Raw genomic sequence first — 12,079 nt, 5'->3', positions numbered from 1 at the left:
ATTTAAGGGTACTTCTTTGATTTGGAAACTCTTCAAACAAAATCTTAAAACCATATCATGGCCAATAATAAAAGACTTATGCCATTACTTACAGAGCTACTAATATGAAGAAAACATCACCAGTATGGTTATTATTCTGGTATCTTAATTACTATAAGACAATGAGAAATTACCTGAGACTTGGTTTTAGTGTCTTCTTTTGCATTTTCTATTAAAGATGATTTCTCCCTGAAATGGAAGTTACTTGCATTAGAAGTGTTGCAGAAAGGGGGGACATCTTCAATGTACACACTGGCCCCCTTTACTTACAAAGAATCTTCCTGGCTTTGAGTATACTGAGAAAATAAGGTACTATCTTGTGATGCATCCAAATTGTTGTACATAGCAGGAATACCAACTCTGAAACAAAACCAGAAATGGGAAGTCAGACTCTTTTACTGGAAAACTAAAAGGAGGGCAGGCTAATGTAACACACTCATCACAAGAGAGCAGATGCTTGTATGAGGTGGACTGAATGTCCAAATCCTAAAGACCACTTGAACAGCAACACGCATCCCAGTAGGGGCTGCTGCACAAAGAGCAAGGGAATGTATGTGAAGTGTTCGGAGGCACTGCAGCTGCACACTCCACTCTCTGGTTCAGGCAGGAAAGATGCAATATTGCAACTGGTGGACACAACCTCACACCCCAACTGGCACAGCAAAATGCAAAGCGGAACCAGGGCATGATTTATCTCCTTATTTCCAGACTGCTCTTGTCAGTTGCATTGATTTTTTTTTCCATTTTGAACACGCTTTTGGAGAAAAAAGCTGTGCTTGGGATCTCACTCTGCAAAGAACTGATCCACATATAGAATCTAACCAACTTCCTGTCAAGCACCACTGTACGTACATTTTGCTTACCCTGTTTTTTTGCTTCCTGAAAATACTCTGGGTATTATTTTCTTGCATTAAAAAAAAGGATAATTCTAAACATTCCCCCTTGCAATTAAGATGAGTCTTGGGAATATCCTAATTTGAGATATGCTGCTATCATAAGTTCATCTCTTCAATTTTGGAAGTCTTTCTTTCAGGTAAGGTAAAAAACTTTTAATTTCAATGATTTAAGTAAAATTACATCTTCCATTTCACATGGCAGAAGTTGTGACATAAAAATGCAAACTCAAAATTACCAAACTCCTAACAATTAACAGAGAGTATATTTAATCAAAATAGGAACTACAGATCAGAGAGTAATTTGGTTGCTTTAAAACAGTAAAGCAAAGAACTTTTTTAGCTTTAAACTTTGTGTGGAAGAGTAAGATTTAATTGCCTATAGTAGTCTGATACGAAAACTGAAATTCTGTCAATCTGACATACTCAGTGCAATGATGTTCCTTCCACATTAAGTTTACAACAGAGTAAGTCACAGACCTCTTCGACCTAAGCACTTCTTTTTGATGTTCCGTCAGTACTCTTGCTTTTGTTTCTGGAGGAATATACACAAAATCAATGGATTTCTCCTCTTCCAGAAGTATCTCACTTTTAGCCTTCAAAGATGAAAATTCTAGTTTCAGCTACAGAAAAGAAAAAAAAAAAAATTAGAAACAAACCAGAGGAACTGGAAGTGTTTTTCTACTTCAGGTACAGTCATCCTAAACAGAATAGTTCTTAAATAACCACTGTTCTTTCAGTGGCTGTATAATATATATACACATAATATAAAAATAATATTAACTGAGACACAGATCCCTCATTAGGTGATGATCTCCTTCATGAGTGATTTTTTGCCCCCCAACATTACCACTGAGGAGAGATCCTGCAGTCTCTCCTCCATGCCTGTAAGCAAGCTCCTGCACTTTGACATCTTGAAGTTCAAAGCCTGTAAGAGGGGAACATACCTCCATGCTCCTGGGGGATATTATTTACTACTGTTTACTAAGTCATCCATTCCTTAGGAATACAATAACCTGTGCTCCCTAGTGTGTGTGACCAATTCAGAGCATGCAGCACAGGTCTACCAGGAACAAGACCCACCTCAGGACCTGAATTCAGTCACAAAATGCACCCAGACACAGGGGTGAACTTTGTAGGTGGTTGCCACTCCCCCCATCCCTCAAGCAGCCCTCCATGAGACCTCCTTAAAACTCAGCAATCTGTAAACTAAGCAGAGAATTTTAGCAGGAATACTTAACTGAAGTGTGCTATACAGCATAAGTGTGATGAAAAATGTTTCAGCATCACAGAAGTCATTAGTTTCTACTGAACATTTGCAGCAACACACAGGACGTTCTGCTACAGAACAGACAGGATTTGACTCTCAGATCCATCTACAGACACCTCACCTTTGCAGATGTCACTTGCACATTACTAGACTTGTCTTGTACTTCATCTTTTCGTTCACTCATCTGTGCCAGTATAGAACCTCGGTTTTGACCCAAGTTTACTCCCATTCCACTTATCTTTGCATCCAGCTGTGAATTTTCCATCTATTCAAAGAAAAATACACTGAAGGCATTGTATGGAGACCTCAAGCTCACAAATGCCTCCTGAGATGTATTAATTTCTTCAACTAAGCCATCCCACACTCCCATTTTCCTCTAAATTACATAGAGGACAACTTAAAAAATTATGTCAAGCAAGCTAGCAAAGACCACAATTTAAAATGCATAAACTGTTATGGACCAGCTCAGTCTTCCGACAGTGCTTACCCTGCGTAGCTTCGCGTTCCAAACCTGAACCAAGTATAGGCCAATCACAGAAAAAAATCAAAACTGACTGTGCCACTACCTTCTGAATGATCCCCTGCAATTATACACAATGAAGCAACCAAAGGGGTCAACAAAATATTTACCACATCAGAGAATGGGCCACTGTATTCTTCGGCTCCCTCAATGCTTTCAAAACCAGGTAGCAGGAGTGGAATTTTCTTTTTGGCTTGGTTTAACACAGATCTGTTCAGCAGAAAAGAACTTTAAACTTCCAGAGGAATGGGAGAACAAGACCAGCATGTATCCCAGCTTGCACGAAAAGCAGAATACAAATGGTGACTAGAGCTATACAAAGTCATTTGTACATAACCTGAGATCTGTTCCTTTAAAAATACATAAACACAAAAAACTACATCTCTTACTTTAACTCTTCAGGATACTCCAATGCTGTAGTCTTGGCGAATGTTGCATTCCAGAATTGGGCACACTGGTTGCGGATCTGTTTGCTTTTATGCTGAAATGCTACACAGAGCAACGGTGAAATCTGCTCCAGCAGTTTGCTATCGTAAGAGCCAGTGCAGTGAGACTGTAAACACTGGATAACCTCGGCCAGGAGTTTTTCTAGCTGAGGGAGAGAAGAAATAATAGGGTGTTTTATTTAATTCAATTTTTTCACACATTCACTATTTAAAAGTTTAAAACGTTATTTAAAAATTATTATCCCATAGAATAATATGGCCCGAAGAATAAAGTTTAAATAGCAGAGCACACAAAGTCTGAACAGGTGAGTTTAGTGGTCCTCCCCTCAGCTACATTTTTAGGAAAAAAAAAATAAAATTAAATCTCTGCCTTCAGTGTATTTTTAATTTTTGCTTAGAATACAGAAGGAATGGCAAAGCTCGTGTCACCCATTTTCATAGAATCATAGAATCATAGAACAGTTAGGGTTGGAAAGGACCTTAAGATCATCTAGTTCCAACCCCCCTGCCATGGGCAGGGACACCTCACACTAAACCATGTCACCCAAGGCCTCATCCAACCTGGCCTTGAACACCGCCAAGGATGGAGCATTCACAACCTCCCTGGGTAACCCATTCCAGTGCCTCATCACCCTCTCAGTAAAGAATTTCTTCCTAATATCCAATCTAAACTTCCCCTGTTTAAGTTTGAACCCGTTACCCCTTGTCCTGTCACTACAGTCCCTGATGAAGAGTCCCTCCCCAGCATCCTTGTAGGCCCCCTTCAGATACTGGAAGGCTGCTACGAGGTCTCCACGCAGCCTCCTCTTCTCCAGGCTGAACAGCCCCAACTTTCTCAGCCTCTCTTCATACAGGAGAAGAACCCCATCTATTTCTCCAGCAAATTTACCTTGTTGTTAAGATTACTGTATACTTTAGATACATCAGCAAGCCTGCCAAAACAGAAATAATGAAGTTTAGATTTTGCCATCTCACTTATCCCAAGATAAAAGAATTAAACACATCATGCACTCAAGCACTGCACACTGGTTTTAGTATACAACTCGATGCAATAATGTTGTGAAACTACCCTCCCACTGGGTGATTAAAACGTCTCCTGATGTGAATAGTTTCAAGAAACTCCCTTTAACGCCCCTGATACTTACATGCTAACTTTAAGAGAAACTAGCGGTAAGACAGCAGTAATTGGTACAAACTTCAAATACTTCTTATGAAGTAACTTATAACTTTCTTCTGCTCTGAACCCTCTCTCCAAACAGATTTCCCAGGTGCCATAAATATATGCATTAAAAAGCTGAAGTACTAGCTAAACGAAGTCATTTCATGTAAATAAATCCCTTGATACACCATCCTGAAAAATGTGCGAAAGCTGCATTTAGCAGTTCAGTTTATAAAACTGTGATCTCAAACCTGAAGAGGTCCCCGAACTTGTATTTGCTTGGATATGCCTTCCTTCAAAATTATACCTCCAGCACTTACTTCTCCCTTTTAATGATAATTCTAAGACAATGCTCAAACCAAAGCAGATGAGATGGGAGATGGAGAGAGGTGGTGTTCAGCTGAACCTGATACAGGAACAAGTAGGGTCTTGCCTATGAGACAGAGACTCCTGATGAATTTTAGGTTAGAGGTGGCAGCCCTGCTTCAAGTTTCAGTAAAAGTTTCAACGAAACTCGTACAGGTTGACTGGCAGCATCCCACCCTATCCTATTCCATCCTCTCGTCTCAAACCCCGCAAAGCTGCACTCTTTTCCTTATCCCAAGGAAAGTGTACAACTCTTGCATCAACAGATCAGAGACAAGCCTCTGCCAGCCCCTTCCCACCAAGCCCCCAATAATTTCATCATGTCCTGGGAGGAAAAGTCTGTAACAATTAAAAAAGCAAAGCCACATGAGAAGAGCAAAGAGCAAAGGAGCATTTCTCAGTGCTTCCCTCTGCCTAAAAACTTCCAGGTTTTTAGTGCGCATCAACTAATTATGATTTCTACATTTCCTACAAAACATTACACAGTTCCTGCCCACTAGAAAATACATCACTGTTAAGTATCTTCACCGCAGTGAAAATAAACAGCAGGCAGAAACCAACCACTTTGGTCATGCAGAGATGACAACACATCCACTCTGAAGAGACTGCAGTTTTACCAATCAGATTTCCAGAAAGCCTATAGGTTTCCCTTTGTGTGCAACTAGGTAGGTTTGGGTTTGTTCCTGAAGACAAGCGTTACAAAACAGGCTGCTGCTCAGGCATGGGGGGTTTGAACCCCACTGCATCTCAGTGACAGGCAGGGCTGTGCTGTGGGCTGTAATGCGACACGCTGCCTCATGCAGGTCAGGCTGCCCTTTTGCTCAGCCCCAGCACCCTGGGTTTACACAGCAATTGTAGGAAACGGGGAGCTCTCAGCAACTATCTGGCAGACCCATCCTTTCTGTGGTGTGTGGATGCGCTACGAAACCTGCACCTACCAGCTGGGCTGAACCTAGTGACAGACATGGTGCTCTCAAAGGTGAGACTCAGCAAGAGCTGAATTACTGCCAAAGTCCTGAAACCCCGTGAGCTATATCTATTCAGATGCATGGCTTGCCACAGACCACATGAAATTTCACCAATATGCAGCAACACAATGAATCCAGACTTCCAATCGTTCTTAAAATACTCACTTTGTTCTTTCATAAAAAACTGCCAGGGGTTTTGAAAAAATTGCAAACATAGTTCCAATCACTGAAGGCAATGAAACGTGGCTGATGATGTTGTGAAGAACAGCAATAATTGAAGGACCAACAGAGACCAATGTTTCTGAACAGATTTCTTTGGAACTGAACACATGGAAAGAGTTTAGTAACATCACCAGGAGTTTAAACAGAGAGGCAAGCTTTCCAAGGGGCTCCTTTTTCTTCTTAGACCAATCTGTCGTTGTCTGTGGAGCTAACATAAAAACAGTTTTAAAAATTAGGGTTTTCTAAGTAACAACATGAATTACAACAAAACAAATCTGAACTTTCAGTCTACGTGAGAAACTGAACTCTGCTTCCCACACTATAATTTAAAACCAGACCTAATATTAGACATACATTTTTTAATGAATCATTTTATAATCCCACTACAGATATGACTCCTATTCCTCTTATTTACACTTCTGCTTGGTCACACAAATGACAATGCTTTTAAGTGTCTTTAATGCCTACTTGCAGAGAGACAGCAACCACCCCACAGATACTAGCTGGTGCAAAAATTCTGGAACAGGGGAAGAGGAGGGAAGTGGAAGTGTCAAGTTTTAGTAGTTTATTCATTTGTAAGTGTGGGCTTCAATCATGGTTTTCCTCATCAGTGCTTCCAATTAAATCATTTAATTCTTTCAGCAGTCCGACACAATGTCTTATTATGGATGAGGCCTTGGGTGGCATGGTTTAGTGTGAGGTGTCCCTGCCCATGGCAGGGGGGTTGGAACTAGATGATCTTAAGGTCCTTTCCAACCCTAACTATTCTATGATTCTATGATTGTATGATTATTTTAACAAATTCATATGAGGCAGGGAAATTAGCAATATTTTGAGTTTTATTCTGAATTACATTATTTCGTAAATAATTTCTTCAGCTTTAGTAGTTGTAAATGGGAGTAGGGAACAAAACAAAGAACACTTCACATACAGTGACCTTTTGTCTTCTGTTAAACCTATTCTTGACTATTTTATGCAAAGCAGCTTCAAATGTTACGTGAAAGTTCATTGTCAGGTTTAGGCAGGTATGACATAATTAGACTGTGGATTACGTTCAAGCATTACTGCCTCAGATTACGACTGAACAAAGCAAAAGCTGCAAATTTCACATGCAAAAATGAAATCAGAAATGAAAATAGCAAATCCAACTTCAGAAACCAGCTGTGTTTGACAGTGAACTGAGAAGTGAAGTAGCCTCAACGCTTACATCCTTTACAGATGCATTTTGTCAGGCTACACAGTAACTGCTCAACAAATAGAAAAGATCTGATACTCAAATATCCATACTGGCTGATATTTTTAGTTCCTTTTTATGATTTTTTTGTCAGTCCCTTCAGTGCTTAGATAGCATGGGTAGCATATACAGACCATTGATACCCTACAGTCATCACTTCTGCATCTACAACAACTCTAATTTTTCCCAACTCTGGAATGAAAGACACTGAAAACCCCAATATTCAAGTATTTCCTTACATTTATTTTTTGGCTGATATTTAGTATCGTATGGTGCAAAGTTGATGCAGTCAGCCATGACTGATAAAATATGAGTGAGACCTTCCATCATTGAAATCACCTGAGGAGGAAACAGAAGTCATCAGCAAAGCCCAAAAGAGCAATGGTGACAGAAGAAAACATGCTGGCCATTCAGGAAAGCAATGCAAGCAGCTTTTAAATTTAAAAGTGGATGAAATCTGTCCACGTTATCAGGTAGACTCAGATAAGGTTTCATTTTAAAATATACACTTTTACACAAGCTGAAGATTGAGTCTTCCTACGCTACACAAGTAAGGCATAAGCACACAGACAATCTAAAGAAGCAAACCAGTAAACATTCAGCCGCAAAAAAGTGCTAGATTTAAGAAGGTGCAGCAGAAGTATTACAGTTGAAGGCACCAGGAATCCAGCAAAACACATCACCAGATGTCAGTGTGCACTTAAGTTCAGTTACTGAACTTAAAAACAAAACCTGATTTTCAGAGAAGTCACTGCACAAATAACAATGACACTGTCACTAGCATTCAGGAAGCACAAATGCTTGTGGTACATGAAAAAAGATGGGTCAAGGGTATTTTTTTTTTCTTCAATCCATCACAAATTCTTCTAAATAATACAAAACTTGCTTTTAAAAGGAACATTGATAATGTGGCCCAAAGAAAGTTTAGTTTTAATATAACTCACATACTGAAGCTTTAAGGTGTTTAAATTGAACTTGCTTTATTATTAATCTGTGAAAACTGAAGCTTGTATTTGGGATACAGCAGCATCCAAAGTAAGTTAGAATGCTGTAATCCTGCAAATTCCAGGATTCAAATTCAATTTCTCTTTCTCAACTATTTCTCATTTGTTCTTTTCACAGTATTCTTTTCAAAAGATGGTCAACTTGGAAGCACAAAGGATTTTATGTTGCAAAACTGATGTTCACTGACACATACAGACACTTTATCTCCCCACATGATGTGGGCTTGCAAACAGGCAAGAAGATAACGTAAAGGCTCCTTTTTCAAAAGCTTTCTCCTTGATAACGCTTCAAAGTAAAGTCTTTAAATTTTAGCGTACAAAGTTGGTGGTACCAGGAATACGGCAAGCTCTGCCCTCTGAATGCTGCAGTGCTACTCTACCCTCCTTCCTAGTCAAAGTGCCTCATTTTGTGGCATTTGTTAATTCAGCCTGAAGTCACTTTATAAATACACGCATTTCAACTGGACAAATAACATTTATCATGATGATATTCACTAACCATTTCTACTTAAATAGTTAGAATACAAATCCAAAGACTGCTTAACTTCTCTTTTATTTATGTTTTATCATTATTTTTACTCTTTTATACCAATTTCAACTCCTGTTAGTAACACAGAATTTTGTTACAGCTTTATCTCAACCTCATCTAAACCACTTTCAGTTATAGAAAGCACTACATTAGAGTTTACAATAGGTTACTTCATATAATTTAAAATATAACTGCTAAAGTATTTAGATAGTTCAATATCACTGGTTTATACTCACTACTGGAGTTTCACCTTCTAGCCCAGATATTATTTTGGCACAAAGTTCTTCACAGCATAGGTTTTCTTCTGCTGTTGCAACTAAAGCAGCACAGCGAGCAAATGCTCTGTACAGGTCTGACCAAGTGCGCAACAAGGATTTCATAGTTGGCTTTAACAGAAAGAAAAAGTTTATAAATATCAATGTCTGTGCAAAGAGAAAAAAAAACTTGCTTTAAGCTTTCTTCTTCTGTCAAAACCGATGTAACTCAGGAAATCCAGCTCTGGAGAGTGGTCCAATGCATACAGATATTGGTTACAAACTCTACTATGAGACTACCAGGTAGTACCTCAGAGATGTTACAAAACTGACATTGCTACTAATCAACATTATGCATTCACTGTTACCTGTGGAAATCCCTGAGTGGGGAAGATCTGTGATACTGGTAACAACAATGCACTGTAAACAGCACTGAAGTTGTGCTCCAGTGCATCCCCCTGGTTTACTTCATTAGTCTGTAAAGAGAAAACAATTTTCTAATTATCAAAATCTTAATGACAAATAAGGCTGTTTTAAATACGTTTGCTTTGTACATAAGATCTGTGCAAGCTCAACTGTCAGTGACATTTTGAAATCAGCTAGTCTCAGTTCTTTCAAGAGCTGAAGCTGATCGTACTGTTTAATTAAAGAGATAAAAAGCATTACTTCTAAACTCCAAAACAACTTCATTCCAAGAATAAAAAAAATCAGTTAGAATATGTCTTGTATGGTTTTTGTTTTGGTTGCAGTAAATGATGACAGCAACTTACTTAAAGCACCTAAGACTTCCTTCATAAAATCTAAGTTTTTCAGGTCTCGTGACTAAGTGAGAGCTAGAGTTCAACAACTCCCTTAGTATTTCAGTTACTTCTAGTATGTAATCTGCAGAGCCTGTTGAATATTACAGTTTATATGGCTTTCAGTGAGACTTCCAGTCAAGAAGTCTAAAAGACACTCTTCCAATTACATCCTAAACATCACAGCTTTGTATTTATTCTATTTTCATATAAAACAAACAAGCCTCTTAATGTTTAGAAGTTAAAAGGCCCTGAAGGACAGGCTTCTGACCTTTGTAGCAGCAAAAGCATTTCAAGGAGTGAAGGCTTGAAGCACACGTTTATCATTTTAAAAAAGGAGAACCTTCCCAGCACTACACTGGACTTTGTACTGAAGAGTGATCACTCTTTAAACCACTTTAAACCACCACTACTGCCCTTCATCCTACCTTGCTGCAAACATTTGCACTCCAGTTAGGAATGTTTTAAGAAAATGCTGCTTATTTATGTTACTATTATAAAATGTTACTATCACTTCAAGACATGCAATTCCTAAAAATACATTAAGATAGAAGACAGGCACAGTTTTCCTGAGGGTTTTTTTGGGGGGTGGGGAAGAGAACAAAAAGCCACTATACCCGATTAATCCAGTCAATTAGCGGATTAACAACAATACTCCACATTCTCCAAAGATGCTCCTTATTTTCCACTTGCTTTGCACTCTGATTAATAATGCAGATCACAGATTCACTGAAAGCCAGGGGAGACGTAGGCCCAGACAAAACATAACCCACAAGCGTTTCCAGAATTACAAAGAATCTAGGAAAGGAAGTTAAACAGTAAAATAGGTTTTTTAGCTGAAGTTAGGAAAAACTTCTACAAGCTCTATTGGAAGCTCATTATACACAACCATCACCACATACCTTTCATCTGTTACGCAGCATTTCAAGAGGTTGTTATGGAAAGGCAGCTGAATTAAGAACAAAGCTGGTGTTCCCTTGTAAAAGAAATTTAAGAGGTCAAAACAACATATACATTGAAATGGAACAACTGCCTCACACATGTATCTATATATTACATTTAACTCTAAGCCGGAAACCTACAATTATTGAAAGTTGTCAAAAATTATAAATTCTAACACTTCAAAATAAAAATGGTGTGGGGAGGAGAAACTGGAAGCCTAAAGCTTCTGCTAGGTCCTGGTGCTTTGGCAGAGTACCAGTTATGCTGTCACTGAAACAGAAGACTTCTCTGTTTCAAAGACTGCGAGTTTTAGAGTACTCAGCCATTCCTGCTTTGAAATGACAAGCACCATGGTAAGGCAGATGCACATAACACTATCAGTGTGTGTGATGATGCCTGGAACAAGACTGAGCAACCCGAGATTTGCATATTTTGAGGATTCAGCAAGACAGCCTTTGGACAAGCGCTCCCAAAATCTATTACAAGTATTTCACGGTTGCTGATGTTCAAGTATTTATTTAAATGCATTTAATACCCACCAGTTTAAGTTTCAACCCCTTAATGAAATTCTGACTTGTATCTAAGTCAGAAAAAGCCTCCAAATGCAAATAAAACACTTGTGAGGGGGAAAAGCTGGGAGCAATTTAGAGTTGAGCTCTTAAGCCAGTTCTGGTAGACAAAGTGTTATACTACTCAGTTAAGAGCTGAGGCACTCACTCTTGTTACACTTAAGTCTTCTCTCAGAGAGATCTGTCTGCTTTTAAAAGCCTCCACATGAAATCCATGCATTCCCTGGCTAACAATGTAAATGTTTAGCTGCTTCCATAGCCTAAAAAGCTATATTACTCCTGCTGCAAAATAAAGTTGCCTTCCTTCTACTGGTGGACATACTAAGAGAAGAGCTCATCATCATCCAATTTTAAAAGTCTCTAAACAACCTTTTAGATATTTAATAAACCTAAGTGGCAGCACGCCCCTTCTTAGCCTGCCCCACTCCAAACACACACACACAAAAGTGTCGCTTCAGCCTTTTCTCACAGGTTACTTTTCATTTTTGTATTTTTCTAACTTGTTGTCATCTGCTCCTCCCTTCCTACACAGTGCACAGAACACACGGCAGCCCTCCCCTTAGGGCTCATTAGGACCAAAGTAGGACAGAGTAGTTCTGCCTACTAATGAATACCCCTACTTTTCCTGCAGTAGACCATGGCGAATGCTTTAGCCCACCATGACTTCCGAACTTGCTCTGAAATAATGCTGTCTAGCATGACATTCGCTGCTTTGCTTCTGTGCAGGTAAATTTTTCCTGAGGAGTAACAACGTTCTACCTTTAAGTACTTCACTCTGTTGACGTCAGAATATTAACCCAAAGCGTCAGTGTTCAGTACGTAAGTAGTACTATACCGTTTGACTACACAGTCTCCTTGTGAAGTATC

The 12,079-nt window shown here is 39.1% G+C and overlaps 1 protein-coding gene across 1 annotated transcript in view; it reads right to left on the bottom strand.

Annotated features, from left to right (window-relative positions):
* The window catches only part of RIF1 (replication timing regulatory factor 1), a gene marked incomplete at its 5' end in the record, with an annotated part of 36,115 nt that overhangs the window by 8,416 nt on the left and 15,620 nt on the right, over nt 1-12,079 (bottom strand). The window contains 13 exons of the mRNA XM_080621756.1: nt 174-228; nt 310-399; nt 1,413-1,555; nt 2,324-2,467; nt 2,833-2,932; nt 3,112-3,314; nt 4,058-4,100; nt 5,827-6,091; nt 7,357-7,456; nt 8,887-9,036; nt 9,273-9,380; nt 10,319-10,499; nt 10,604-10,677. Coding sequence (XP_080477882.1) covers nt 174-228; nt 310-399; nt 1,413-1,555; nt 2,324-2,467; nt 2,833-2,932; nt 3,112-3,314; nt 4,058-4,100; nt 5,827-6,091; nt 7,357-7,456; nt 8,887-9,036; nt 9,273-9,380; nt 10,319-10,499; nt 10,604-10,677 — 1,656 coding nt within the window. The remainder of the gene's footprint in view (nt 1-173; nt 229-309; nt 400-1,412; nt 1,556-2,323; nt 2,468-2,832; nt 2,933-3,111; nt 3,315-4,057; nt 4,101-5,826; nt 6,092-7,356; nt 7,457-8,886; nt 9,037-9,272; nt 9,381-10,318; nt 10,500-10,603; nt 10,678-12,079) is intronic.

This window comes from Psittacula echo, assembly GCF_963264785.1.
Source record: "Psittacula echo genome assembly, chromosome: 6".
NCBI classification, from domain to species: Eukaryota; Metazoa; Chordata; class Aves; order Psittaciformes; family Psittacidae; genus Psittacula; species Psittacula echo.
The sequence above is the reverse complement of the archived record's forward strand: the minus strand, read 5'-3'. Positions and strand labels throughout refer to the sequence as shown.